Source organism: Littorina saxatilis, linkage group LG15 (assembly GCF_037325665.1).
Source record: "Littorina saxatilis isolate snail1 linkage group LG15, US_GU_Lsax_2.0, whole genome shotgun sequence".
NCBI lineage: Eukaryota > Metazoa > Mollusca > Gastropoda > Littorinimorpha > Littorinidae > Littorina > Littorina saxatilis.
In genome coordinates, this window is record NC_090259.1 from 26,085,132 (window position 1) to 26,111,778 (window position 26,647).

At 44.6% G+C, this 26,647-nt stretch overlaps 1 protein-coding gene across 2 annotated transcripts in view; it reads left to right on the top strand.

Moving 5' to 3' along the window:
* Positions 1 to 26,647, top strand: part of LOC138948934 (uncharacterized) — an 80,066-nt gene that overhangs the window by 37,745 nt on the left and 15,674 nt on the right. For both annotated transcript variants that reach the window (XM_070320596.1, XM_070320597.1), the window contains exons 2-4: positions 20,805 to 22,108; positions 22,695 to 23,026; positions 23,360 to 23,418. In XM_070320596.1, the coding sequence (XP_070176697.1) occupies positions 21,928 to 22,108; positions 22,695 to 23,026; positions 23,360 to 23,418 (572 nt within the window). In that variant the 5' untranslated portion in view covers positions 20,805 to 21,927. The remainder of the gene's footprint in view (positions 1 to 20,804; positions 22,109 to 22,694; positions 23,027 to 23,359; positions 23,419 to 26,647) is intronic.

Below are 26,647 nucleotides of genomic sequence, written 5' to 3' on the forward strand. Positions count from 1 at the left end.
CCCCCGAAATTCATAAAGACGCATTCGTTGTTAAGATATTACGATTTTTAAAGGAGTAATGCCCCCCCCCCCCCCTCCAGCTTCCATGTCACGTCTTTATGTCTGTTTGTCTGTCTGTCTGTCTGTCTGTATCTCTCTCTCTCTGTCTCTCTCTGTCTCTCTCTTTCTCTCTCTCTCTTACTGTCTGTCTCTTTCTCTCTCTCGCTGTCTCTCTCTCTGTCTCTCTCTCTGTCTCTGTTTCTCTCTCTCACTGTCTCTGTTTCTCTCTCTCTCACTGTCTGTTTCTTTCTCTCACTGTCTCTGTTTCTCTCTCTCACTGTCTCTGTTTCTCTCTCTCTCTTCACAGTTACCGCCCTCTTCACCTTTACTTTCTTATTGTTAATGCCTCCACCTCCATGTGTTTCTCACCCACACGTGTTTACACATTACTTTGGCCAATGTGGTTACGAAAATAAACCAGGGGCGGACGAGAGGGGGGGGGGTGCACAGGGTGCAGGTGCACCCCCCCTCCAGCAAAAAAAAATTGGGAAAGCTGATTCTATGACCATTTATAAGTTCAAATGGCACCAGATGGCACCATTTTGCTTCTTTGGGCCAAATAAAATTCCGGGGGGGGGGGGGCATGCCCCCGGACCCCCCTAGCAAATTCGGGCGCTTCGCACCCATCACATTCACTTTCGATTCAAAGTGCACCCCCCCTTACAAAGCAACTGATCCGCCCCTGTAAACTACGTCCTAGGCCTGCTTGTACACTGAGTCACAACACAGTTCCAGGATTTCGCACAAACAATATAGCCGTGTTTATTGCCTTCGCAGTCCGTAAAACAAACTTATTTCCTCATCAGCAGGTCTGATAAGATCTTGTGATATGTGCTGTGTGTACAGAAATAGACGATGTGGGGGAATAACTCTCTCGTGTTGGCGTCACACGGTAAATAGCAAGCCGCTTCGATGTGCTCGCCACACTGGCTACAAATTGAAGTGTTCATTTTTTAATAACCCTTTCTGTGACCAGTTTTGACTGAACACACTGAGACATAGAACATTATAGCTCTACTAGCTAAAGTTGCACACATGGTAAACTCCAGTGTGGTACTCTTACCAGTAGAATGATGTACTACGTCGTGTGTCCCGCGACCTTGGGGGCCCGGGTTGCTCAGGTGGTAGAGCACTGGACTTGTGATCGAAAGGTCGCTGGTTCGAATCCGGGCCGGGACGGACACAGGTCAACTTTATGTGCAGACCCAGAGACGGTATCCATCTCCCACCCCCGTGTCACCACAGTGGCACGTAAAAGACCTCGGTCATTCTGCCATAAGTGCAGATGGCTGATACCACCGAAACACGCATACACTTGTGTATCTCATCTAAAGTCGGGTTAAAACCCGGGAACATGCCCCTAATGGCTTTGCCGTGAGGGCGTAAAACTTGAATTTCTCTCTGTCCCGCGACCGCCTCCCTAATTTCTAGTAGGGGAGAGCGGGGCTGGTAGTAACATTTTTTAATTACGGACCTCTCAAGCTGAATCGTAAGGACATTGTTTAGATCTTTTTTCAGCCAAATGATCCTACGACTATTTCCTTTTGATAATTGTTGAAGGTTTTACTGAAATCTGTCATTTTTAGAATACAGACTATGAAAAGTAATGCTACCTAATGTGTTACAACTAACCCCATATGTGGGGCAAGTTGTAACAGCATGCGGGGTTGGTTGTAACACTGTTACAACCAGCCCCGTCAGAGTATCTTTATACAGTCACAACATGTAGACACTCGTAATACTTAAAAATATGGAAAAATAACAACTTTGGGTGGTTTGGCATTTATTTAAACCACAAAGGGAACAACTATAACATCAAACACAAAATGGTAGCTGGTAGAAGAAAAAACACCGTGATGAACTTTGACCTGTCATTCCGAATCCGAGGCACAGTTCTGGCAGACATAGATGTTCTTTTTCTCAGTACATTCTTCATGCGACCAGTCGTTGCATGACACACACATGGCCCACTGTTCGTTTGGACGACTGTTTGAATATGGTTCACAGCAAACTAAGCAAAAACAGTCATCGTCTTCAGACGAATCACCGCTAATGGCTGATTTTAAGTTCCTGCTTGCTTTCCGCTTTCTCGTTTTGGGGGCTGACTTCTTCGTACCAACTTGAGCTGTACGGGTAGGTTTTTGTTTCTTTTCCTCTGAGAGCCGTTGTTTTTCTGGAGTGTCTGTTAGTATGGCCGACTTTCTCCGTTTCCTACCTTTGGAAGCCATCTGTCTTGGGGCAGCCTTTGGAAATGGCCTGACGTGAAAAGCGGAAAAGTTTGAGGTTGTTGGCTTTGTTGGTGTGTTAGTCATGGGGGTGTAGTCCTGTTGTGGTTTCTGGGAACGCTTGGCACTGGCAGAGTGGGTAACCTGTGAGTCCCTAGCGTCAGGTTGGACATCGGAGTCACGTTGGACGGCCGATGCAGTCTGGTTTGTTGGCTCTTGACAAGGAACGACAGGATTGTAGTGAGCTCCAAGCCCTTCACCTGTCATCTGAAAGCGGACAGTACCAGCCGCGTTGACTCCTGGTCGACCTGGGCCATGGACACATTCCTGAATTTGACCGCCTGTAGTTTGGTAAATGATGGCAACAACGGGAAGCGCATTGCACAGAGCTGCTGGCACTAAATCAATTGTATCAGTGTTGTACTGCTTCTCCACGATGAACCTCTGCAGGTCTGTCTTCAGGTCGTTGCCCTCGCAGGACAATTCCTGGTAGTACTGCAGATGGCCACAAACTTCGTCTGTCAGCTTATCACAGAGGCTGTCAAAAGAAATTGTCATGATGTTCTCCGCCTCTAAGCTTCGTTAAAATGAATGAAGGATACAATGGCCATCTCCTCGCACTCTAAAATACTTCCCTTCCCTGTGGTTTTAAAATAACGGGCCATTGAAGTTGGCTGATTTACTGCTTGAGAAGAACCTGGATTTTGCGTCGAGGCTGAAGCTGCCGGTCTTTGTGTTTCTGGCGAAGACTGGGTCGCGCAAGGTGGAGAAGAACTGTTGTCAGATGATTGACCAGGTTCTGGGCAGGGTCTGTCTACTTCTAGGCAGGGAATATTTGTTTGAGGGCAGGGCCTGTCGCTGACATTATTTTCAGGAGTTTCAGCGGCTTGTGACGGGCAGGGTCTGTCAGTGACAACAGAGGGCTGATATTCCACATCTGTGAATATTTCTGGATCAAATGGGCAAATTCCAGTAACTCTAAAGCCTTTGATTACATTGGTTGGCACCCCTCTTATAATAATAATAATAATGCAAACTTTTATAGCGCTATTCTAGAAAAATGTCTACTCTTAGCGCTTTACAATACATACATCGACCAAGCATACTATACACGCACAGGCAAAGAAACCGACCAAACATAACCAACAAACTATACATGCACAGGCAAAGAAAACGACCAAACATACAATACACGCACAGGCAAAGATAACGACCAAACATAAACAAACATACTATGACCAATCATAACCAACATACTATACGCGCGCAGGCAAAGAGAACAATCAGCACATGTAATAATTACTGACAACTAATGATGCAGGCATACAATGACAATCCAATACACAGCCTAGGCACAAGAACCACATAAGGCTACTGTATAAAAACGTGTCAACAATACTATTTACACACACACAAACAGTGCTGACACAAAGCGCAGAAAATATATATACACGTTATTTTAGGCACTAGGTAGGGGGTGAGGTGGGGCAGGATGGGGTGGGTGGGGAGATGCTGGAGGGAAAATCACTTGCGCTGAAAGAGGTGTGTTTTGAGATTTGTCTTGAATGTAGTGAGAGAATCTGTGTGTCTGAGAGGCAGAGGTAATCTATTCCAGGTCACAGGGGCTTGATAGGCGATAACAGAATGAATTGAACAAAGGCCTGCCATCCGTTTATCATTCTGTTATTCAAACACACAGGAGCGCAGAGACTACAGTAAACACGGGACGGTGTGACTGAAACAACATGACGGGGCTGGTTGTAACAGTGACGGGGTTGGTTGTAACACTGTTACAATCAGCCCCGTCAGTTTTGTTACAACCAGCCCCACACCATAGTACACCCGTGCATCCCAGTGACTCCATTACCGCGCTAAAGTATACGCAAATGTGAGTGCATCACAGGATTAACAAAGCAACAAGCATTCATACTTAGTATGTTTTGAGATTCATTTCGAAAACACGGTTGAACAGTTACAAATTGTTCACAAGTTGAGAAATTTTACTCACCTGCCTGAATTTTAAACTTTTTGGTTTAAAAGTCGAACGTGCTGGCTTCATGCCGCCATTTTTACGTCAGTTTATAGTAAGGGTTAAAGGAAGGTAATACACCTAAATTAAACTGCCAATCATAAAACAATGAAGAGTTATTTCCATTGTTACTTCCAGCCCCTGTTACTTTTAGCCCCGCTCTCCCCTACGTGTTTTGGCTTCTAGTGCGTATAGGGCGCAGGGACGCGCGGTTTGGGGAGCATTGCTTTGTTAGTATCATCAATAATGACTTCACAAATGTGCTATCACTCGCCAAATTTCGCGTGAAAGAAACGGGGGGCTGCTTGTTGAGGACTACGCTAGTGCACTTGTTTCAGAAGCTGCGGAAAGGGTGGTGTCCATTGCTCAACCTGACGCGTTAAGAACATTTGTCATCCCGGTATGGAAACTAATTCAACCTACCCAAACAGGTGGGGGACAAGCAACAACAACAACATGAATCCAGTCTCAGGAAATGTCAACTCAGAAATTGTATAGTAAAGATGGCGTAGTGTCTGGACAAGCGCTGAAATTAGGACAAAATTCAGTCGCTTTATTTAGGAGTTAGGAGTGCAGATAAGCCTTTCAGGTGAAGACATTGGAACGCCCTGGGTATTATTTCAAAGTTTCCAAACAAGGACACGAGAAGAGATATAACGCCACCACCCCCCCCCCCCCTCCCCCTGACCTTTGAAGCCAGAGAACATCACTTTGCGTTGTTATTAACACAGTGTTTCTATTGTCGCTTGTTCAGGGCATTCACTTCCTTGATATATTTACAGCATATGTATTTAGATGTGTCTAAAGTTTAGCAGATATATTAGTTTCCAGCAAGAAAGTGCGCTTTTCAGTCCTTCGATACCTTATGCTTTAAAGTCAATTGTAACACGGCTATCCAAGTCGATGACATAGTTTTAATGAGAAACGTGAACAAATAGCCCGTGCACGTTCGAGCTATTTGTGCACGTCATCAGTGACTGGGCAGAACCGGTTATAAGTGGTACAATCTAGCTAAGTCTACGTCATTTTGAGTCGGTCAAAAGCGAGACAAATGATGGTTCTTAACCGACGAATCTACAGCACCCTGTGGCAATCTCTTTTATCAATATCTCTAGATTTAACTAACATTAACTGACCATGACTGTATCGCACGAGCAAAACAACAACAACAACAACAACAACAACAACAACAACAACAACAACAACAACAACAACAACAACAACAACAACAACACCAACAAAAACTCTCCCACAGTCGAGAAGTCATGGGTAACGCAATGGGACATTACCGTCGTAGGTAATACCCCACTCATAATATTAATAAGCATAGGAGAAATGGAGTGAGTCTGTTCGTCAAAATACGGTACAAATCGACTTCGGCTTTGACGGAGGAATAATTGCCACTAGTGCAATGGCGGAGGGATATTTGCCCGTAGTACGAAGTAGTAATCAGCCAAGTAATTCCCCTTCTGGGATTTCTTGTTGGACTCTGCTTATTTGAGGTGATTGAAGGAGAGAGTGGTGGGAATGGAAGGGGGGGGGGGTGGAGGGTGTAAGGGGGTAGTGATGGATGTCTTGGTGAGGCTGGACAAAAAGCATCACATCAGGTTTGAGGTCGAAAAAGGACAACATGACTTCTCTTGTTAAAGATGACTTCCTGCTGATTTCAGAAATAAGACCGTTGACGCTGGGACTGTAGCGTTGGTCGAGTGTTGAGTCTGTACTGTTTGATTCTGCTATTAGTTCTACAGCATCATTATGTCTGTCTGTCTCACTGTCTGCCGGTCTGTCTGTCTGTCTTTCTTATCTATGCTATTTATCATTCTTTCTATGATATCTATATATCGGTGAGTGTGTAGAATTATTACAGTAGCCTCTCTCTCTCTCTCTCTCTCTCCCGCTCTCTCTCGCTCTCTCTCGCTCTCTCTCTCTCTCTCTCTCTCTCGCTCTCTCGCTCTCTCTCTCGCTCTCGCTCTCTCGCTTATTCTTTAGCAATTTTAGACTAGTCCCTCTTTAGGGCGAGGGCCAGATGTAAAAAAGCAGATCACTGCTTACTCTATTACCCTCATTAAATAAAGAATTGTTCTTGTTCTCTCTCTCTCGCTCTCTCTCTCTCTCTCTCTCTCTCTCTCTCACGCTTTGCAACCCCCACACCACCCCCGCCTCACGCACGCTCCTTCTCCTTTCTTTTCTGCTCTCTTTCTGTCTCCGTCTCAGTCTCTTCTCAGTCTCAGCTGTTGTAACATCTCCCCATGCCTTGGTTTTAAAACTGAGCACGGTACCACCTCACAGAGAGTTTGTTTGTTTGTTTGTTTGTTTGCTTAACGCCCAGCCGACCACCAAGGGCCATATCAGGGCGGTGCTGCTTTGACATATAACGTGCGCCACACACAAGACAGAAGTCGCAGCACATGTCTCACCCAATCACATTATTCTGACACCGGACCAACCAGTCCTAGCACTAACCCCATAATAATGCCAGACGCCAGCCACTAGATTGCCAATTTTAAAGTCTTAGGTATGACCCGGCCGGGGTTCGATCCCACGACCTCCCGATCACGGGGCGGACGCCTTACCACTAGGCCAACCGTGTCGGTCCTCACAGAGAGTAATGTGCTCGTGTGAATCCCAAGTTTGTGATGACTCTGAGCCCAAACTTCAATGCCTCCAGGGTGTTTTAAGAGTCTTCGCCAATTCCTAGCTGTCCCATCCCCGCCATTGCTCCCCTTTTATTCTGCTTCCCCACTCCCATCCACTACGTCTTTTTGTAGCCGACGGCTATTTATAGCCCGGCTGCTTAGGGTTTGCTCTCTGTGGTTGTTTGTCTTTTTATCTGGGGGTGGTCAAATACGATGTTGTAAAATGAAAAACAATGACGTCACAAAGCAGGGGAAGTAACTTGAATTCACTAGTATCCCCTTAAATGTCTTCCTCCCCACCCTGTCTCTGTTCCCGCCCCCCCCTCTCTCTCTCTCTCTCTCTCTCTCTCTCGGTCTATCTCTCTTTTATTCTGATGTCATCTCGATGGTGACAGTAATGTGCTTTCGGTGGCATTTTCACTTAAAATGTTCGACGTTCTTTTGGCTGGCTGGCCAGTTTGTCAGATCTCAACGCCAGTGACTGACTTACTGAGTCCGTGTCTCGCTCGCCGAGTTAGTTTCTCAGAATCAGTCTTACTCAGACATTTACTTATTTACAGTGAGTGTCTTAATTATTGAGTCTGTGTTTTACTCAGAGCTAGTGTCTCACTCACTGAGTCAGTTTCTTACTCAAAGTCAGCGTCTTACCAACTGAGACAGTGTCTTACTGAGACATTTTCTTACTCACAGTGAGTGTCTTACTTATGTGGTCCGGGTTTTACTCAGAGCCAAAATCTTACTCACTGAGTCAGTCTCTTTCTTACTCAGCGTCTTACTGAGTTAGTATCTTAATCAGAGTCAATGTCTAACTCACTGAGTCGATGTCTCAATCATAATTCAAAAACAAATAGACTGCCACCGTTCCAAAATTCAGAATACAAAAACAAGAAAGGTATGTTGTCGGAACGTTATATTTATAACGAAACAAAACATGATGTTCACTGATCTTCGACCTAGCGGTCTTTTATGTGGACAGACAGACAAACACTTAAATACAAAAAATAAACTTATCTGACAAATTGTCCTGAAACTCGCACGGTCAATTCAGTTCAGGTCAGTATCTCTCCCATCTGTCTGTCTCTGTCTGTCTGTCTGTCTGTCTGTCTGTCTGTGTCTGTCTGTCTGTCTCCCCTCCCCAACCAATCTTTCGTTTTAAAGTACAGACATATTCTTAGATGCTGATAAATGTGCCCATACTGACTTTTTGCTTCCCGCCATCCCCTCGGCAACCCCTCGATACCGTGATGAGCCTTTCGCACTGACAGAGCCATGAAGCAACATCATGAACCCCCACCTTCTATTTCACCTTTCCTCGAGATCAGTTCTTTTCGGGTAGACAGTTCCCCTCACCATCTCAGGTCTGGCCAGGCTTTTGCATGGGGTATTTGGACACATACCAGAACTCAACATCCTGAATGTTTACTGTGCAAAGGGAGGAGTTTCTGATGAGTTAATTTTGTAGATTGACACCAGTGGCTTTTAAGAAATTATTTCATTAAAAATATCTCACTGCACAGAAAACACCCGGGCTGTTGATTGTTGGTATGTGTTCAAGGTGGTGTTGAAGGTGGTATGTGTTGAAGGTGGTATGTGTTGAAGGTGGTATGTGTTCAAGGTGGTATGTGTTCAAGGTGGTATGTGTTCAAGGTGGTGTTGAAGGTGGTGTTGAAGGTGGTATGTGTTGAAGGTGGTATGTGTTGAAGGTGGTATGTGTTCAAGGTGGTACATGATGTGTTGAAGGTGGTATGTGTTCAAGGTGGTATGTGTTCAAGGTGGTATGTGTTCAAGGTGGTATGTGTTCAAGGTGGTATGTGTTCAAGGTGGTGTTGAAGGTGGTATGTGTTGAAGGTGGTATGTGTTGAAGGTGGTATGTGTTGAAGGTGGTATGTGTTCAAGGTGGTATGTGTTCAAGGTGGTATGTGTTCAAGGTGGTGTTGAAGGTGGTATGTGTTCAAGGTGGTATGTGTTCAAGGTGGTATGTGTTCAAGGTGGTGTTGAAGGTGGTATGTGTTGAAGGTGGTATGTTTTGAAGGTGGTATGTGTTCAAGGTGGTATGTGTTCAAGGTGGTGTTGAAGGTGGTATGTGTTCAAGGTGGTATGTGTTGAAGGTGGTATATGTGTTGAAGGTGGTATGTGTTGAAGGTGGTATGTGTTGAAGGTGGTATGTGTTCAAGGTGGTATGTGTTCAAGGTGGTGTTGAAGGTGGTATGTGTTCAAGGTGGTATGTGTTCAAGGTGGTATGTGTTCAAGGTGGTATGTGTTCAAGGTGGTGTTGAAGGTGGTATGTGTTGAAGGTGGTATGTGTTGAAGGTGGTATGTGTTCAAGGTGGTGTTGAAGGTGGTATGTGTTCAAGGTGGTATGTGTTCAAGGTGGTATGTGTTCAAGGTGGTATGTGTTCAAGGTGGTATGTGTTCAAGGTGGTATGTGTTCAAGGTGGTGTTCAAGGTGGTATGTGTTCAAGGTGGTATGTGTTCAAGGTGGTGTTCAAGTGTTCAAGGTGGTATGTGTTCAAGGTGGTATGTGTTCAAGGTGGTATGTGTTCAAGGTGGAGGGATGTTCGTATCCCATGTACACGCACGGCAAGATCTAAGACAGTGAGCCGGAAGGACGACAAGCTGTGCCTTTAAATTCACTCGCTCCCCCCCCCCCCTCCCCCCAGCGCATCTCTGGCTGCGAAAAGATACCGCCACTTAAGCATGAATCAATCGTAAGAAGGGGGCCCCTGTATATTTAAGGAGAATCGATTTACAGGAAAGTTTGAAAACTTCCAGACCCGCCCCTCCGTATAAGCTTAATGTTTTGGGACACAGGAAATCAATAGTCTTGGCCTAGGCGTGCATATCCCCGGTCCCTGATCAGCTGAGCAAGCCCGTCTGTATGTGGCGTGGTCGTAAAGTTTTCTTTTTTCTTTTTCTTCGTTATCGTGTGTGTTAGGGGGAGGATGCAGAGAGATCTGAGTTTGATGTCCAAAATGGCTTTAAAAGTGCAAGGCCGGGGGTGACTGGTGAGGGTGAATGTACGATAACATTATTTCTAAATGTGTTGTTTATCCGTCAGTGTTTCCCTGTATGTCTGTGCTTGTGTATACCTCCCTGTGACTCTTGTCTATCTGTTTGTCTGTCTGTCTGTCTGTGTTTGTGTTGTGTGTGTATCTCTCTCTCTCTCTCTCTCTCTCTCTCTCTCCTGGGAGTAAAAACGCAAAGGCGAGTACATTTAGTTAGTCCCCTCCGCCCGTGTACATAATGACGGTGTGTGTGTGTGTGTGTGTTTAGTTCCGGCCTGGCTGAATGCGTGCCATTGCTGATGAGAGAGACAGACAGACAGACAGACAGAGACAGACGGACAGACAAAAAGACAGGGAGAGTTTGGCTGGCTGTTTTTCTTTCTGTGGGCATCACAATTTTATGAAGTTAGGTTTGCTTTACGCGTCAGCACAGCGATTTACTTTCCGGTATTTTCAAATAAATAGCGTTAAAATACCGGAACTTGACGAACACTGTTAGAAGGAAAGGGGGGGGGGGTGACAAGGTGGGCGCGGTTGGGGTGGTGGAGGAGGGGGGGGGGGGTATGGAAGAAGAGAAGGAGGTGGAAATGATTTCTCCTCGCCAATCTGCGTGCCATCTTGGAAGGAAAGTGTGTTAGGAGGCAATTTCCACGGCGGCGTGGCTGTATTGCATGGGTTGGACATTTCATTGCACTGACCCCAATAATGTTCCTGCACTTTTGCTGCACGGGTCAGGACTCGTCGAGAGAAAGACTCGAGGGACAACAGCATGGATAATGAATAATACATTAAGAGAAGTGCAAGGGTACGATAGAGAATGAGTGAGAAAAGAATAATGTTCGTATAAATATAGAAGTAAACCCAAAAAAAAGCCTGGACTCGAGTCTAATACTGAGGAGTATACCTGGCACGAGAGAGGAAGAGAGAGAGAGAGAGAGAGAGAGAGGGAGAGAGAGAGGCACACACAGAGACACAGACAGAGAGAGAGAGAGACAGAGAGGGAGAGAGAGAGGGAGGGGGTGAGAGAGAGAGAGAGAGAGAGGGAGGGGGGGAGAGAGGGAGAGGGGGAGTGAGAGAGAGAGAGAGGTTGCGGACGTAGCCGGACGAAAGACACACACGCACAGACAAACTGGCCTGTACTTTAATACCATCGTACGATGTTGATACCCTCTTTGATCCCCCCCCCACCACCACCACCACCTACACGGGCCACCATCATCACCACCACCACCACCCCCCTCCCCCCCCCACCCGACACACCTTTCGTCTCCCCCTCTCAAGAAATCCAAAATACATCATCTTCTTTATCTGCGTACCCTGCTCTGCCCAATATGCTACTAGTCATACACAAAGACAAACAGCGATGCAGACGTCGGGATTGCCATTGTGTAAGACCCGTTTTTGCCTGTTATCATATACTGGTTTCTATGGTTTTCTCTGGCTGTAAATCGATTGTCTTCCTAGTGTACGCACTTGTGCTGCGTTGGGTTCGTGAGTCTGCATTGCGGCAAAGCAATTTGGGCTGTGGTATATCCCCCCGCCTATACTGCCGTGCATTCTGGTTCGACGGTTCTCAACAAAGATTGTTCTCGAAGTATAGAAGTAAAGCCGAATCTATTAGTCATTTACTGTTGATTACCTTCTTTTTTTCCCCTTCAGATTATGGTGTTTATTTATGGATACAGGTTATAAGGAACTTTTGAGTTAACAAGCTCAATTTTCGTGAACGTTGGGCAACACTTGTGATTTAAGATTCTTGGCAATCAGTCTCAGGCTATGCAATGACTATACTTTTATGTTTTGTTGTTGTTCAGTTTCGTGTCTGTAATAGTGTTGTCACCGAAGAAGGCGCGTAAAGGCACTGTTTACTCACTATAATATACACTGTAGTCGTGCGCTATGTCAGTGGATTTAATAACACGAGTGATGTGAAATCATCACACTTCTGAAGTAAACTTTTGTAAGTCTCTACACGTTTGCTGGAGTGTGCATCGGTGTACTAAATGCTTATAACTATACAACCTGAAGAAAAGGCAAAACTTTAAAACAAAAAGAAGTTACATAGAAATACATACACCCACATGAACTAAATAGGCACGCACTTTCTCAGCTTACTTGGAGGTAAAAGACAAACGTGTACATGCTTTGAGCAAGCATTCCCTTTCTGTGCCAACAGAATCTGACACAGAAACACACACAAACTTACAAGCACTTAACAATCGTGCAATTCCTTTGCAAACGCATGCAGATGCAGAAGAAACCAGTGAAGAAAGACAAACTTGTACATGCATTGAACAATACCCCTCTTTGCCAGGAGCAGCTGGACCATCCATTTCATGGCGATAATAGCGATTATTCCACCCTTTTAAATTCAATAATAAGGCTACCTTGTCGCATCGTCAGTGCACAGCCTCATTTTTCGTTCCAGGGATTTTTGGTGAGCAAATAGTTTGTGTCTTCCTGCTACTTGCTTTTCGGAACAGGCCCATTCGGTCTGAAATTAATGGTGAATATTTTGCGTTTAGCGTGTGTGTAATGGGGGGTTGGAGAATACACTGACAGAGCGAAGGCACCATAGGAACGAGAGATTATGTAAATTAAATACGAGATTGTCCAGTCTCTCATCGGTCTTAGAAACTGATCTGAAGCGAGATGTTTTATTTATTTATTTACTTGTGTGTGCTTTTTTGGCTTAAGTAAGTATGTCAAAAATATCTGGTGCAATGTATGTGGACGGAAGTTGCGTATATCCCAGGGCATGTCAGAATCATGCGGTGTTGTCTTTCAGAATGGCCGACGGATTCGGTTAACCCATAATATGTCAATACCAGTGTTTGATCATCCCATGATATGTCTATTTGTCAAGATATGTCTTTACAATGCAGTGTTGTCTTTGAAATGGCAGCCGGTTTCGGTCCTCCCAAGATATGTCAATACCACCCAGTGTTGTGTATGTGAGATAGGCAGCACGTTTCGGTCATTCCAAGATATGTCAATACCACCCAGTGTTGTGTATGTGAGATAGGCAGCAAGTTTCGGTCATTCCAAGATATGTCTAAACTAAGCAATGTTGTCTGTGAGAATGGGAGCAAGTTCAGTCTGTACCGTAGCTGTCATGCTTCGTCCCTATCAAGTTCCAAAATCTGGCCAAAAATGTTCTTACTCCTAGTATACTCTATCAACTGGTTCAAAGAAAATGTGTTTCTGGAAATATGTGTTCATGAAGCCATATGATTGTGGAGTGCGTGGGTGGGGCTGAGAACTTGGATCTGTCGGGACATCGCGCGAGATGAATAAATCCATCAGCTTTAGGTGGAGTCATATCGAGTGACACAAACTGTCCGTCAGAAAGGAAGAGAGACTGAGCCTCGCTTCGCACAAACTCTGGGGAAACATGCAATCATCATTCGTCACATCCTCATCGCGTGGTCGAAGGAGATCAGTGGAATCTGGGCCGATCGAGACGGCGGGAATCTCGTCCAGGTCAACGAGACCTCTCGTCGGTAAGATCTTATACGTGACCGGACTAAATGTTCCAAGCCGTGGGCTGGCAGAGATTGACAAAGAGGAAAGAAAGGATAATTCAGGTGCTCCATATTTTTAAGTGGACAGGTCTGCATGAAGAAAGTCATTGGAGGGGGGGCGGGGGGGGGGGGGGTGTTCTGGGAGCCAGAATGCAGATGGAGAGTGTGAGGTGGAGGGTAAAGAGAGACTGAAAGGCGGGGGGAGGACGAATAATGAGGCTTGAATGGGGATGTCTAGTCATTCGGGGAGTGTGTTTGGGGGAGCCAGGGGTGAGGATGAAGAGAGACTGGGAGGGGGAAGGACGAATGGTGGGGCATGAATGGGGGTGTCTAGTCATTTGGGGAGTGTGTTTGGGGGAGCCAGGGGTGAGGATGAAGAGAGACTGGGAGGGGGGAGGACGAATGGTGGGGCATGAATGGGGGTGTCTAGTCATTTGGGGAGTGAGTTTGGGGGAGCCAGGGGTGAGGATGAAGAGAGACTGGGAGGAGGGAGGACGAATGGTGGGGCATGAATGGGGATGTCTAGTCATTCGGGGAGTGTGTTTGGGGGAGCCAGGGGTGAGGATGAAGAGAGACTGGGAGGGGGGAGGACGAATGGTGAGGCATGAATGGGGATGTCTAGTCATTCGGGGAGTGTGTTTGGGGGAGCCAGGGGTGAGGATGAAGAGAGACTGGGAGGGGGGAGGACGAATAATGAGGCTTGAATGGGGATGTCTAGTCATTCGGGGAGTGTGTTTGGGGGAGCCAGGGGTGAGGATGAAGAGAGACTGGGAGGGGGGAGGACGAATGGTGAGGCATGAATGGGGGTGTCTAGTCATTTGGGGAGTGTGTTTGGGGGAGCCAGGGGTGAGGATGAAGAGAGACTGGGAGGAGGGAGGACGAATGGTGGGGCATGAATGGGGATGTCTAGTCATTTGGGGAGTGTGTTTGGGGGAGCCAGGGGTGAGGATGAAGAGAGACTGGGAGGAGGGAGGACGAATGGTGGGGCATGAATGGGGATGTCTAGTCATTTGGGGAGTGTGTTTGGGGGAGCCAGGGGTGAGGATGAAGAGAGAAGGGGGAGAGGGTGGAGGAAAGATGGTGGGTGAAAAGGTAACATCTAGGAGGAGCATCAGCAACAGCAGATCCTGGGACTGACACAGGGCGCCCGTTACGCCGATGCGTGTACGTGTCATTGGAGAAATGGCAGGCATGCGTGGGAAGCAAATGGCCAGGGAATGGGTTGCAGCGTTCAACTTGTCACGTGCAGGAGCAACTAGGTTTCTCGGGCACAGTGCAAATGACTGACACCACGCGACTTGTTCATCGTTGGTCGATGCTTGCCGCTGAAGGAGGGAGGTCTGCTAGCTTAGTTCGTAGAGCACTGCACTTGTCATCCTCGGGTCACAGGTTAGAATTCAGGCCGCGACTGACGGACACGGATCAACTTTGTGTCATATTTCCATGTAGCCTACCACTCCTGTGTCACCGCTGTGGCACGTAGAAGACCTCAGCCATCTTCTGAGCGTGCATTCTGTATAAGCTTGTTCAACTCTCTCTCTCTCTCTCTCTCTCTCTCTCTCTCTCTCTCTCTCTCTCTCTCTCTTTCTCTCTCTCTCTCTCTCTCTCTCGTATGCAGGTACACACACACACACACACATTCAAGTTTCAAATTGTATAAATCGTGTAACCCTTCTCAGCTTCTGAGCCCCTTTTGAGTAGTGAGAACAAAACTTCTGAAACTCTGTAACTGGTACTTAATTATATTTATAAACTACCTAAAGTACCAATCCCCAGATTCACACAATTCAGCCAAGAAAAAGAATAGTTCTATTATATTTTATTCAACTAAGTTTTGCCACAAGGATTGATTAGGGAAAAATGACACAATCTTTTAGACTAGGAAGAACATAGAAGGCACTGAAAAGAAAAGAATCAATTGTAAGAATAATATCAAACATTCACATAAAATTATGAATGGACCAATCAGACTCAAAACAACACAAACAATTTAACTAATCAAAACCAGCGTAGTACACCCAATTAATCATCGGGTAAATGACATGTGGCACGTATTCAAATTAATATTCACTGGCAGGATTGTTACATTATAACAACCAAAATATAACGTTACTACAACACTAGGTTAGATGCGGCCAAAGCACACTTGATCAGATTCAATCGCAAGATTAAACCATGAGCTGCCCACACCTAAACTAAGACTGGAGGGTCTCAGCATATCCACAATCCGACACAATGTGGAACGTTAGCCATTAACACATCTAGGCCCAAGCCTAACTAATGACTATGCATTCTTAGCATCACTTCCTCTGCCATTATCAATTTGAACAATCCACAGTCATGTTCCATTTCTCCATAAAATAAATCTTTCACTTAAATCAAGATTAATCATCAAGGAGAAAAACCAATTAACATCAACACTGATGTCAATACAACAATTAATTTATAAAATAATAAAAGTCAAAAGCATAGCCCAAAATCACTAATATTAACCCAATCAAAAGTCAGACAAAGAAGCAAAATCTCATCAGCACATGGTAACATGCTCTTGAAACCAGTCTGCCTATTACAAATCCACAAGAATCAGAAACATCCTACACAATACAAACAAAACTAATATTTAAATTAATAAAATAACATCATTGCAATATAATTGCACACAAAGATAGTCAAAAATACTATAACTAACCTGATTTAGCACCTTTTCAACCTGAGTCTAGCAGAACGTGTGCTATCAGGCAGCCATGATGGGGGGAAGTGGAAAGGAAACAGGAAGTGTCTTCTCACAGAAATACATTATAAAATCTAAGGGTCATAATACCGAAATCTCTACAAATAATAACTACTAACTAAAATTACACTAACAATAAACCAAATTTACTGGTAACCTGAGGTAGGTTACAACTCTTTGAGCTTTGGCGTCATTGTCGTAATTTTATGTGATGTCACTTTTTCTAGAAGATTTCTTGGCGTTCCCTTCTTTTTGCGCTGTTCATCCTGCACAGAATACTTTCTTCAAGTTCTTCCCCGATTTCGTGAGTAGCACTTTTCAAAAATGCCGCGTCCACGATGGTCTTGGTACTTGGTTGCGATGGAGTGCCATAAATAGAGAATACTACATGGCTTGCTGTGTCGTACCAGATTTACACTCGTATGTTTTTTTAAATATTGAACTGCGAGCGAAAGCGAGCTGTTCACTATTTGAAAAAGCAACGAGTGTAAATCTGGTACGACACAGCAAGCCATGTAGTATTCTGTTTATCCTACATACTGTACTTACGTGTATTTTACTGAAAATGTCCTGCATTCGAGGCAGCTAAATTGAAGACGCTTGTTTTGGAACCTCGATCTCTTCTAAAGCCTCGTGCAATCTATTACGTCAAAGCAAAGAAACGTCACTCTGAAAGTGTGGCGTGACGTGTTAGTTCTAAAGATTCATCGAGGGTAATTAGCGAGCGCAATTTGTGTGTCTATAATGACGTTTGTCTCAGTGACTTTGGCATCATACGCAGTGGAAAAACATGTCCCTGCCAGACTTGCTTGACATGACCTCATTTACATGATATACACTCGTGTGATTTGAACGATTATTATCTCACGGGTGTCTCTCTCAGGTATGTAGGATAACAATGTTTACTGTGACAATGCAAAAGATAGTACAGTGTATTAGGCCTACATGTCTCTCGTCACATGGGTTGTGCGCCAGGTTCTTCAGTTGAAATAGTCAAACATTGTTCATCCTCATTTACAATACAATACAATACAATACAATAACTTTATTAATCTCTAAAAGAGAAATTACATTGCTGAGCGTTTGTGTCCGTAATAATAACATACATAACACATTCAAAATAAACATTTGTTCTTTGTCCTGAGAAAATATAGCACATTGGTTATCACATAAGAAAGTATATTAAAAATAAATTAACATGCATTCACCATCAACAATGCACAAAAGAAAGTCAGCACCTTGCCGGTTATCACATGTTGTCTAAGATTAAGAGAGTAGAATGCAAAACAAAATCAACAATACTGAAACAATACAGAACACTGACCCCGTGCATCAGAGCGACAACACCAGCATCTACCGCCCCACCTGAGAATTGAAGATGTGAATTGCAGATGGAATGAACGAATTTCTGTAGCGTGTGGATCTTGCGGTTGGTTGTCTGAATCTGTTGCTCCTGTCTGTCCGTCTACTGTCAAATTCCGGTCTGAGTGGGTGCGAGTCGTCAGCCAAAATCTTCTGTACCTTGTCAGTCAGTCGTCGTTCATGTGTTGATGTGAAATTGTCCTGCTTCCTCCCTACCACCCCACTTGCTTTCCTGATGAATTTATCTAATCTATCCCTGTCTTGCTTGTTGATGTTGCCACCCCAACACACGGAGCCAAAGTACAACACACTATTGCACGTTGAAGTGTAAAACATCTGAAGGATTTCTTGTCTGATGTTAAAAGACCTGAGTTTTCTCAAAAAGTACAGGCGAGAGTGGAGTTTCTTCACAAGGGCATCAGAGTTTGGTTTCCATGTCAACTTATTGTCTATAATCACCCCCAAATACTTATACTGCTCTACCTTCTCTACGACCTCCCCCTTGATCACTATCTCCCTGTGTACATGTTCCCCCCTCCTGTTGTCCATTATCATTTCCTTTGTCTTCCCCACATTAAGCTCTAAATAGTTGTTTTCACACCACCCCACAAACCTATCTACCTCCTGCCTGTAGTCAGAGTCGTCGTCAACAGTCAGCAGTCCGGTCAGTCCAGTGTCGTCAGCAAACTTGGTTATGGGGCAGGAGTCACTAGAACTTCTGAAATCTGCTGTGTAGAGAGAAAAAAGAAAAGGTGAGAGTACTGTGCCTTGTGGTGCCCCTGTGTTTGTGCAGATTGTGTCTGAAACTGATTGCCCCCCCACCCTAACATACTGTGGCCTGTTTGTCAGGTAGTCCATAACCCAGAGGATGGTTGCTGCTGGGACATTCATGCTAAAAAGCTTCTCCGCCATTAAATGAGGCTGTATAGTATTAAAAGCGCTGGAAAAATCAAAGAACATCAAGCGAATATAAGAGCCAGGCTTTTCTAAATGAGAGTAGATCTTGTTTAAAACATTCAACACAGCATCATCAACACTCCTGTTTTTCCTGTATGCAAACTGACATGGATCAATAAAATCTTTCACACAATCACTCAATTTGAACAAAACAACTCTCTCAAAGACTTTCATACAAACAGAAGTAAGTGCCACAGGTCTCTGGTCATTCATGGTTATCACAGTCTTTTTCTTTGGCACAGGAACAATGCATGAAGTTTTCCATAGGGCCGGTACCCTGCTAGCACCAAGCGACATGTTAAAAATGACTGAAAAAATATAACTAAGTTGCTCTGCACATAGTTTTAAAACTTTGGGCATCATCCCATCCCATTTCTATCTCCCACTTCAAGAACGATTTGTGGTTGATTTTCCCAAGACCTCTAAGTATAAAGTTCCATTTAGAGAACATTTATGTTTGCTGTCAGGCGATGGGAATGCCATGTAGATCTAGATTACAGAAATATTCGATTCGCCATTCCAGGGGTCAAAAGAAAGAAATAACAAGACTGCATTTGATGTTCAAGTTCAGTGTCACGTCATTGCACTGACGCTTTTGATCAGGAGAACGCGAAGACTCGGCTAAATAGTTCTGAATCATCACACAAACACTACTTTTTCATTCAGAAGCAAAATCGTATGGAAGGCGAAAAGGGTCAAATGATCGAGCAAAACTTTTACTGCGGAACGCTCCGGATGTAACCTTTTGTGGCCTTTGAACCTGGTTAACTGCCGGTAGGTTTCGATCTTCCAAATGTTAAGCTCAAAGAGAATGTGTTGTGTATCATTTCACGGGGTTTGAGGCTGCTGTGTCCCTCATCAGTTATATTGGACTAATTGCAGGCTGCTAGAATGTTGTACACTCTTGAGAGCGTACGAAAAGCGGAAAACATCGGCGCGTGTTGCACTTTCGATTCGTCGACGCTCCAGGTTCCTCTCATGGAGTGGTGTGGACACCGAGCCCGTTCTTGACAAACTTCTCGAAGTTGGTGAATGGTTATTTCGAGTTTGTTACTTGAAGTGAAAGCTTAATCATTTTTGTTTTTGTGTGAGGTTCGTGCGTTTACGAAGGGGGTGCAGAAAGTGATGTAGAAAGCTTGAAACGGAGCGAGTCGGCAGTGCCGAGCACTCTGCGTTATATTCCTTGTAGTAAATAGTAGTAGTAAGGAGACTGTATGGAATAAGGAGTAAATAAATGGAATAAGGAGTAAATAATGATCGACCGGCGATTGGATACAAGCTCCTGTGTTCAAACTTCGAATAATCCACGTGTGATTTTTGGGTGTAAAGTAGTTCGTTCTAATTTCTCACTTGTCTAAAAATAATCAACTAGATTTAATCCACTCCTCGGTTGCATTACAGGAGTTGTATAAACAGAAGCATTCAACATCACGACGAAACACAGAATTCCTCTTCAAGTGAATAATCTGCAAGAGCACTTGTTTTCGTTACAAAAGCAATTGCATTGCCACATCAACCAAAAACATCTCAAAATAGTAGGTTAAACCAAAAATCACGGACACTATTTACTATGGTACACACGACACACACACACACACACACACACGCACACACACACACCATTTTCTCCTCAGTGTTCGCCTTTCGTTTTTGTGTGGAGCAGTGTTATTTGTGTCTGACACAAGCGTTTGCTTTGTGTCTTGCATTCATGAAGATGCCTATTTCTGTTGTGCATAATTATTGTGGTTAGTGGATGGGGGGTGAGCCGGGTAGTGGTGGTGTTAGTGGTAGCTCTGGTGGTTGTGGTGGTGGTGGGTGAGACAAACACAGAAAGATCTATATAGAGAGAGGTGTGTGTCTGAGTCTGTTTGTATGTGTCTGTGTGTGTCTGTCTGTCGTTGTGTGTCTGTGTCAGTGTGTGCGTGTGTGTGTGAGACAAAGACAGAAAGACAAACAGACACGCGAACACACACACACGCACGCACGTACGCGCACGCACACACACACACACACACACACACACACACACACACACACACACACACACACAAACACACACACCTCAAAATCCGGGGACAGACACAGAAGAGATGAACTATTTATTCTCAGTGTCTAGTCTGTAAGCAGTAAGTGATTTGGGGAGAGAGGATGGCATCACACATAAATCCCCGACTGCCATTAGCAACCCACACCCCTGTCTGAGAGTTTGAAAAGCCGGGCAGACAATCCGCGGCTTCAAAGAGATGTGTTTCTTTGATTAATTGGATTTTTCTTTTTCTCTATCCAATTTCAGCGCTGACTGACGAGACTACCAGCCTGCTTCTTTTTGCACTGAGGGAGAAAGGCAGCGAGCACTTCTTCGTTAGCACCTCAACACCGATGACAGTGTATTCGCCAGCGTTTGAAACAAGTATCGACTCTCGGTGGTTCTTGGGGAAGTAACAAGCGCAGTGACCGCACCAACTGCAGAACACAACAGTGAAAAACACAATCAGTAACGCTAGCGAACCATCATCCTCAGTGCGTGCGTGACACCGCAGACCAAAAGTGATCCTGAGATCCTGAAGAGAAATAGTGATACCGAGATTCTGAAGAAAATTAGTTATACTGAGATACTGAAGACAGTGTTACTCAGTGAGGTTCTGGCGAGGACATGTGATACTGAGATCATGAAGAGAGTGTTACTGAGATCCCGACAAGAACCTGTGATACTAAGAGATCCTGAAGAAAGTGTTACTGAGGTTCTGGCGACAAACAGTGATACTAAGATCCTGAAGAGAGTGTTACTGAGGTCCTAACAAGAACCTGTGATACTAAGATCCTGAAGAGAGCGTTACTGAGGTCCTGACAAGAACCTGTGAAAGACATGGCCGGCCATCCTGCCAGTAAAAAAATCCGTTGGACTTATCTTCACTTTTACCGAAATATGACCAGCAGAGGAGTCAAGCGCAAGTGTGGTGTTGTTTTATTCACAGGGTATGGCTTGAGTTGAGCTGAGCTTTTTAAGAATACATAGTCGTCTACAAGAGTCCCACAAAGAATCAAATTAAATGCCAGGACTAATCAACAAGACAGTGTATGTTTGTAAAAGGTTTGCGTTTTGAAATTGATTTATGATAAATCTGCGGAGAACAGCGAAACAAAACCCTGCAACTGACCAAGCACAAAAAATCATTTCAGAACATTCTTGTGAAGTGAACAGCGAACCAAGAAAGTCCTTAACCTTAGCACAAGCAAAGCAGCTACACCACCAACACCGCCCGGACCGCCACCAACAGCGACAAACCCTGCCCATCACCCAGCCACAACCAACCAGGAAAAGCAACGCCTAGATCTAGACGAAGAAGGGGCGGGGCTAGTAGTGGTGTGTGGGGGCGGGACCGGAGGGGTGGAGCCCTGATGCCCGGGGGTGGAGCATGGGGTGTGGTCGCAGTCGCCATCGGTCGCCCTCCCTGCAGCCTGACAAGGACAAATCGGACGCAACCGCTACCACCAACAAAGAGCACGGCGGCAGCGGCGCAAAAGAAACCAAGAGGGGTTCATCAGGGGCCGGCAAGAAGCAGGCCAAACAGGCAGATAAAAATGTCGCCAAATCTGGTAGGTTTCGTATGTACCTTATTGCATCACATGTTTGTTTCTTGTTTGTTTGTTAGTGTTTTCTTAAATGAAATGGTGTGTCTCAAATATATATTTAAACTGGTGGTTTTCTTTTTCTTTAAAAAAAAATGTATTTACTTGTTCGTGTACCCCTTGGGGTTTCTGAAATAACGTTTGCCTTGCAGTTTCTCTTGTGTTTCTGTAAAAGTAATGTTAATTAGAGTAATATGCGTCTATGAAAGTGTGCTACTCATACCAGGACAATCATGTAAGGCTTGTCTGCGATATGGCGTATTATAATCTTGTTGTGCTTGTTGTCATGTGTATAAGCTTTCCGAGAGCTCCACATAAATGTAACGTTGTAGATCAGAGATTCGAAGGATCTGTCCGCAGGTCACACACACAGTGCGCACAGACACCCACACCCACCCACCCACACACCTACACACACACACACACACACACACACACACACACACACACACACACGCATACACACCTATAACTTTTTAAACAAATCCAGTATTTATTGAAACATGTCCGTAGATCCAAAACCTAACTTCTTTCTGTTTTTTGTTATCCCCAGTCAACAAACGTGAGGCGGACGTCGCGTTCGGCTCGCCCAAGAAGTCCACCAACGGCAAAACAGGGGAAGTCAAGAACGACTGGCAAGGGGGCGGGGCCAGCAGTAAAAGAGAGGGCGGAGTTAAACGTAATTGGCAGCTGGAAGAGGCGGTGGACAATCCCCCAGAGACGGTCATGGCCGTCTACAAGTCCTCAGTGCCCGCCTCTGCGCGCGCCTCTCTTAGCCCCGCCCCCAAGAAGAATGCGTCCAATAGTTTTAGTTCTAACGGCTCGCTCCTTAACGGCGGCTCTCACAAGACTCCGGCCACGGCGCAGGATATCGAAATGCAGATGGTGAGCAGGAGATCTGTCTCTCTGTTTCTCTCTGTCTGTCTTCCAGCCTGCACCTGTCCATTGCCCGTTGTGTCTGTTGGTATATTAAAACTCTGTGGGTTGTTTAAACAAAAATTCAAAAAGATCCGATGTGTATGTTATCCCCAACAACTCTGTATGTCTCTGTCTATTTCTCTGTATGTGGCTGTGCTTAGAGCCTCTCTCTCTCTCTCTCCCTCCCCCTCTCCCTCTCTCTCTCTCTCTCTCTCTCTCTCTCTCTCTCTCTCTCTCTCTCTCTCTCTCTCTGTGTCAAGCCATGAAGCAATGTTGTATGTGAATACTTTATCGTTACAGGAAATACAGGATAAAACATCAGTACCGAGTGGCAAAGAGAAAAGTTCCAAGCCAGCTCAGTGAGTATTTCCAGTCTGTTTGTCTGGCATCTTTCCCTCTGCCTATCCATACGAAACCTTAGGCAACGTGTGTGTGTGTGTGTTTGTGTGTGTGTGTGTGTTTTGTGGTGTGTGTGTGTGTTTTTTTGTGGTGTGTGTGTGTGTGACCGACTAGTTACGTTTCAAAATCTACAATAATTAGTTGTCAAAATTGTTACCTTGAGTTTTTGGAAGTATTTAAGTGTGGGATTCACTATACAAAAATATGTTGTCTACATCTTTGTAGCTTTTGCAGTGAAATTCTAGAACCTTTTGAATACATGATGGTAGTGGTAGAGCTTTAACTGGAGGAAAGATGTTAGTAAATCAGAGGTCATCATGTTCCATGCGCAATACTAAAAAAATCAATCCTCACAACATTATCTAATTATGTAGCAGTGGCAGACTGTCAATTTTCTCGTTACGAAATTCCGCTTTTGCGTCTTACGCATTTCATATGATTTGTCGGGTGTCCCGAAGAAGTATGATTCGTAGGCCATGGAGGCATTTAGAAAATTTACATTCGACCCTAGCCATCCACTTTTAAAGGTAGCTTCCTTTTCGTGAAAACTGTTCGGCCCACCGTCTCAGATTTGGACAGGCTTTGACATGGGATGAGACCATCCCTCCTATTGGTCACATACCAAAATTGAACTTGGGTGCTTGCTGTTCAAATTAGGATTTTTTGTATGAATTTTATATGAATTTTTTTATGAATTTTATGATTTCGTAAACGGCACTGGTGGCTTTTTAAGAAATTAATTCATAAAAAAAAATCCATTTCACCACAGCGAGCGGTCTAGATGTTGAGTTTTGGTAAGTGTCCAGGTAGAAGAATGGTCTCTAAAATCAACTGAGTCCTGTGAGAAGACCGATTTAAAAAAAAAAAGAGTCAATTTCGTAAGTGACAACTATGTCAATAATCAAAATTAATGAAGCAAAAACGTTACCACTCTGCACTATAACTGAGCAACCATGCTTTTGGCTTTGGGTAAGCGTCTAAGCGGAGGGAAGGTCTTATCCCATGCAAATTCCTGGACAGATCTGTGCTTGTTCTGCATGGCCAGAAGGGTTGTACCTTTAAATGTCATACAGACAGCATGCGGTGCATTTTTCTGTATCACTCGCTGTTTTTCCCACCGCCTAGTTCTCTTTATATCTTACTTGGAATCGATTTGCCAGAAAATCTGGCTCATCTTTTAGTCTAGCTCATCTCAATTTCCTTGCAATTTTTGTTTCGCCTCCCTCATCCCTTTTGATGGACTGTTGTTGTTTTTGGTTTATTGTCACATCTGCAGAACATTCAAAGCCCCTGTTTTGCACATCAAGAACTCACCCGCCGAAGTTCAAAATCACACACACACACACACGCGCGCGGGCGCGCGCACAGAATGAAAGGGAATCCTCATCGATAGACACTTGCAGAAAAAAAGGGGTTAAAAACTACTGCTTCCATTTGCACACTTTATTACCTCGCTAGAACAAAAATGTAACAACAGCATCACAGAGTGCAAAGAAGTCGTGAAAACACTCAGGACCCATAGAAGTTTAAGGACCCTCCGTTTTCACTCTATTTAGTTTTTCCTTATTTTCTTGTTTTGCTCGCTCTCTCCGTCTCTGTCTCTGTCTCTCTGTCTCTGTCTCTCTCTCTGTCTCTGTCTCTCTCTCTCTCTCTCTCTCTCTCTCTCTCTTTGTCGTTATTATACGGTTTTTGTTTTTTGTTTTGATGATGTTCTGAGAGCTTCCTGGTTGCTGTGTAAGATGGGGTAGCTTACCTCCCTTGGATGAACACCCCCCCCCCCCCCCCCCCCCCGCCCCCGAGCTGTAATTAGCTCGTTACAGCCCTGTGATTGCCGCTGAATTCAGAGCAACACAAGAAAAGACGTCCTGTGAAGTTAGGCATACCTGCAGGGCAGATAAGAAATGTCGCTTTATTCGGTCGATTAGTTTCTGTTTACTTTGATTTTCTGTGCGTCCGCCTATCTGGCTATTTCAGGCACCGTCTCGTGTCAGTCTTGGCGACATCGCGGAAACTCGAACGAGAGTTGCTTAGACTCGGTGTGCCTCAGGGTTCTAAAACTCGACCAGCTCCTGTCCCTGATAGCTCAGGGGTCACAGCTGATGAGGTGTTACCACCAACGCTGTTTTTCGCCTCTATATTGACTTGTTGAGTTGGCTCAAGTTCGGATCTCATGTCTTCTGATTAAAAATGATTTTTTCTTCACATTTGTTTTTTCAATTTCAATACTTCATTGCCGCATCGTAAGGAAATTCGGGTCGCTTTCTCTCGGTTGAAAGCTAGCAGCTAAAGAGTCGCGCTACCGCGCTGTGTGCCTGTTTAGGTGTACTATGATAATCCACCTGCTGCACTTATGACAGAAGGACCGAGGTCTTTTACGGGGGTGGGACATGAATACCATCTCTAAGTCTGCACATAAAGTTGGCCCGTGTCCGTCCCTGGTATTAGTCATTTTCACTTTCAGCTTGACAGAAGAGGTATCATTCAATACATGAGTAGCAGAATTTTTTTTTAGTGGAAAGTGATAACTCATCATAAACGAATTTGCCTTTCAATGTGGTACACAATATTAAAAAGTTTGCTCAAGCATTATCCTAGGAAATTTTATTTGAGACTGCCGTGCATTTGCTAAAATGTTAAACAGCATGTCCATCTATGCTACCCCTGCCATTTCTCTGAGAAAACGCCCCAACTTGTTAAGGATACCTTCCTGCAGATCGTTTTGAAAATCATCATAGTTCTGTCCAGGCTCCTGGATTAAGAGCTTGGACACTTTACGTCTCCACAACTAACGGCCTTACTGCTTCCCGATGCACAGTCGCATGGGAGGGGGGGGGGGGGGTGGTGGATTATTTGTGTAGAATGCCAGTCTTCAACATTAATAAAGCACACACAACAAAAACAAACACAACAAATCCTCGCTCTGCACTGTTAGCTAGAAGGCTGTTGATTGTTGGTATGTGTCCAATCTGAGATGAACCTCTTACCCCATGTAAAATCCTGGACACATCCGTGCACAAGATGGTTTCCTCGCCGTGGAAAGAAAGGTCTCTTTAACATGTCCGAAGAAATATATGGCCCCTGGGTATGAAGATACTTTGTTTTTCAAGTTTCAGTTGTCGTTCTTGTGTCCTTTTTCTTCCTGGTCTTGTTACATTTAGTCAAGTTTTGAAATCAATTTAAAAACACTTT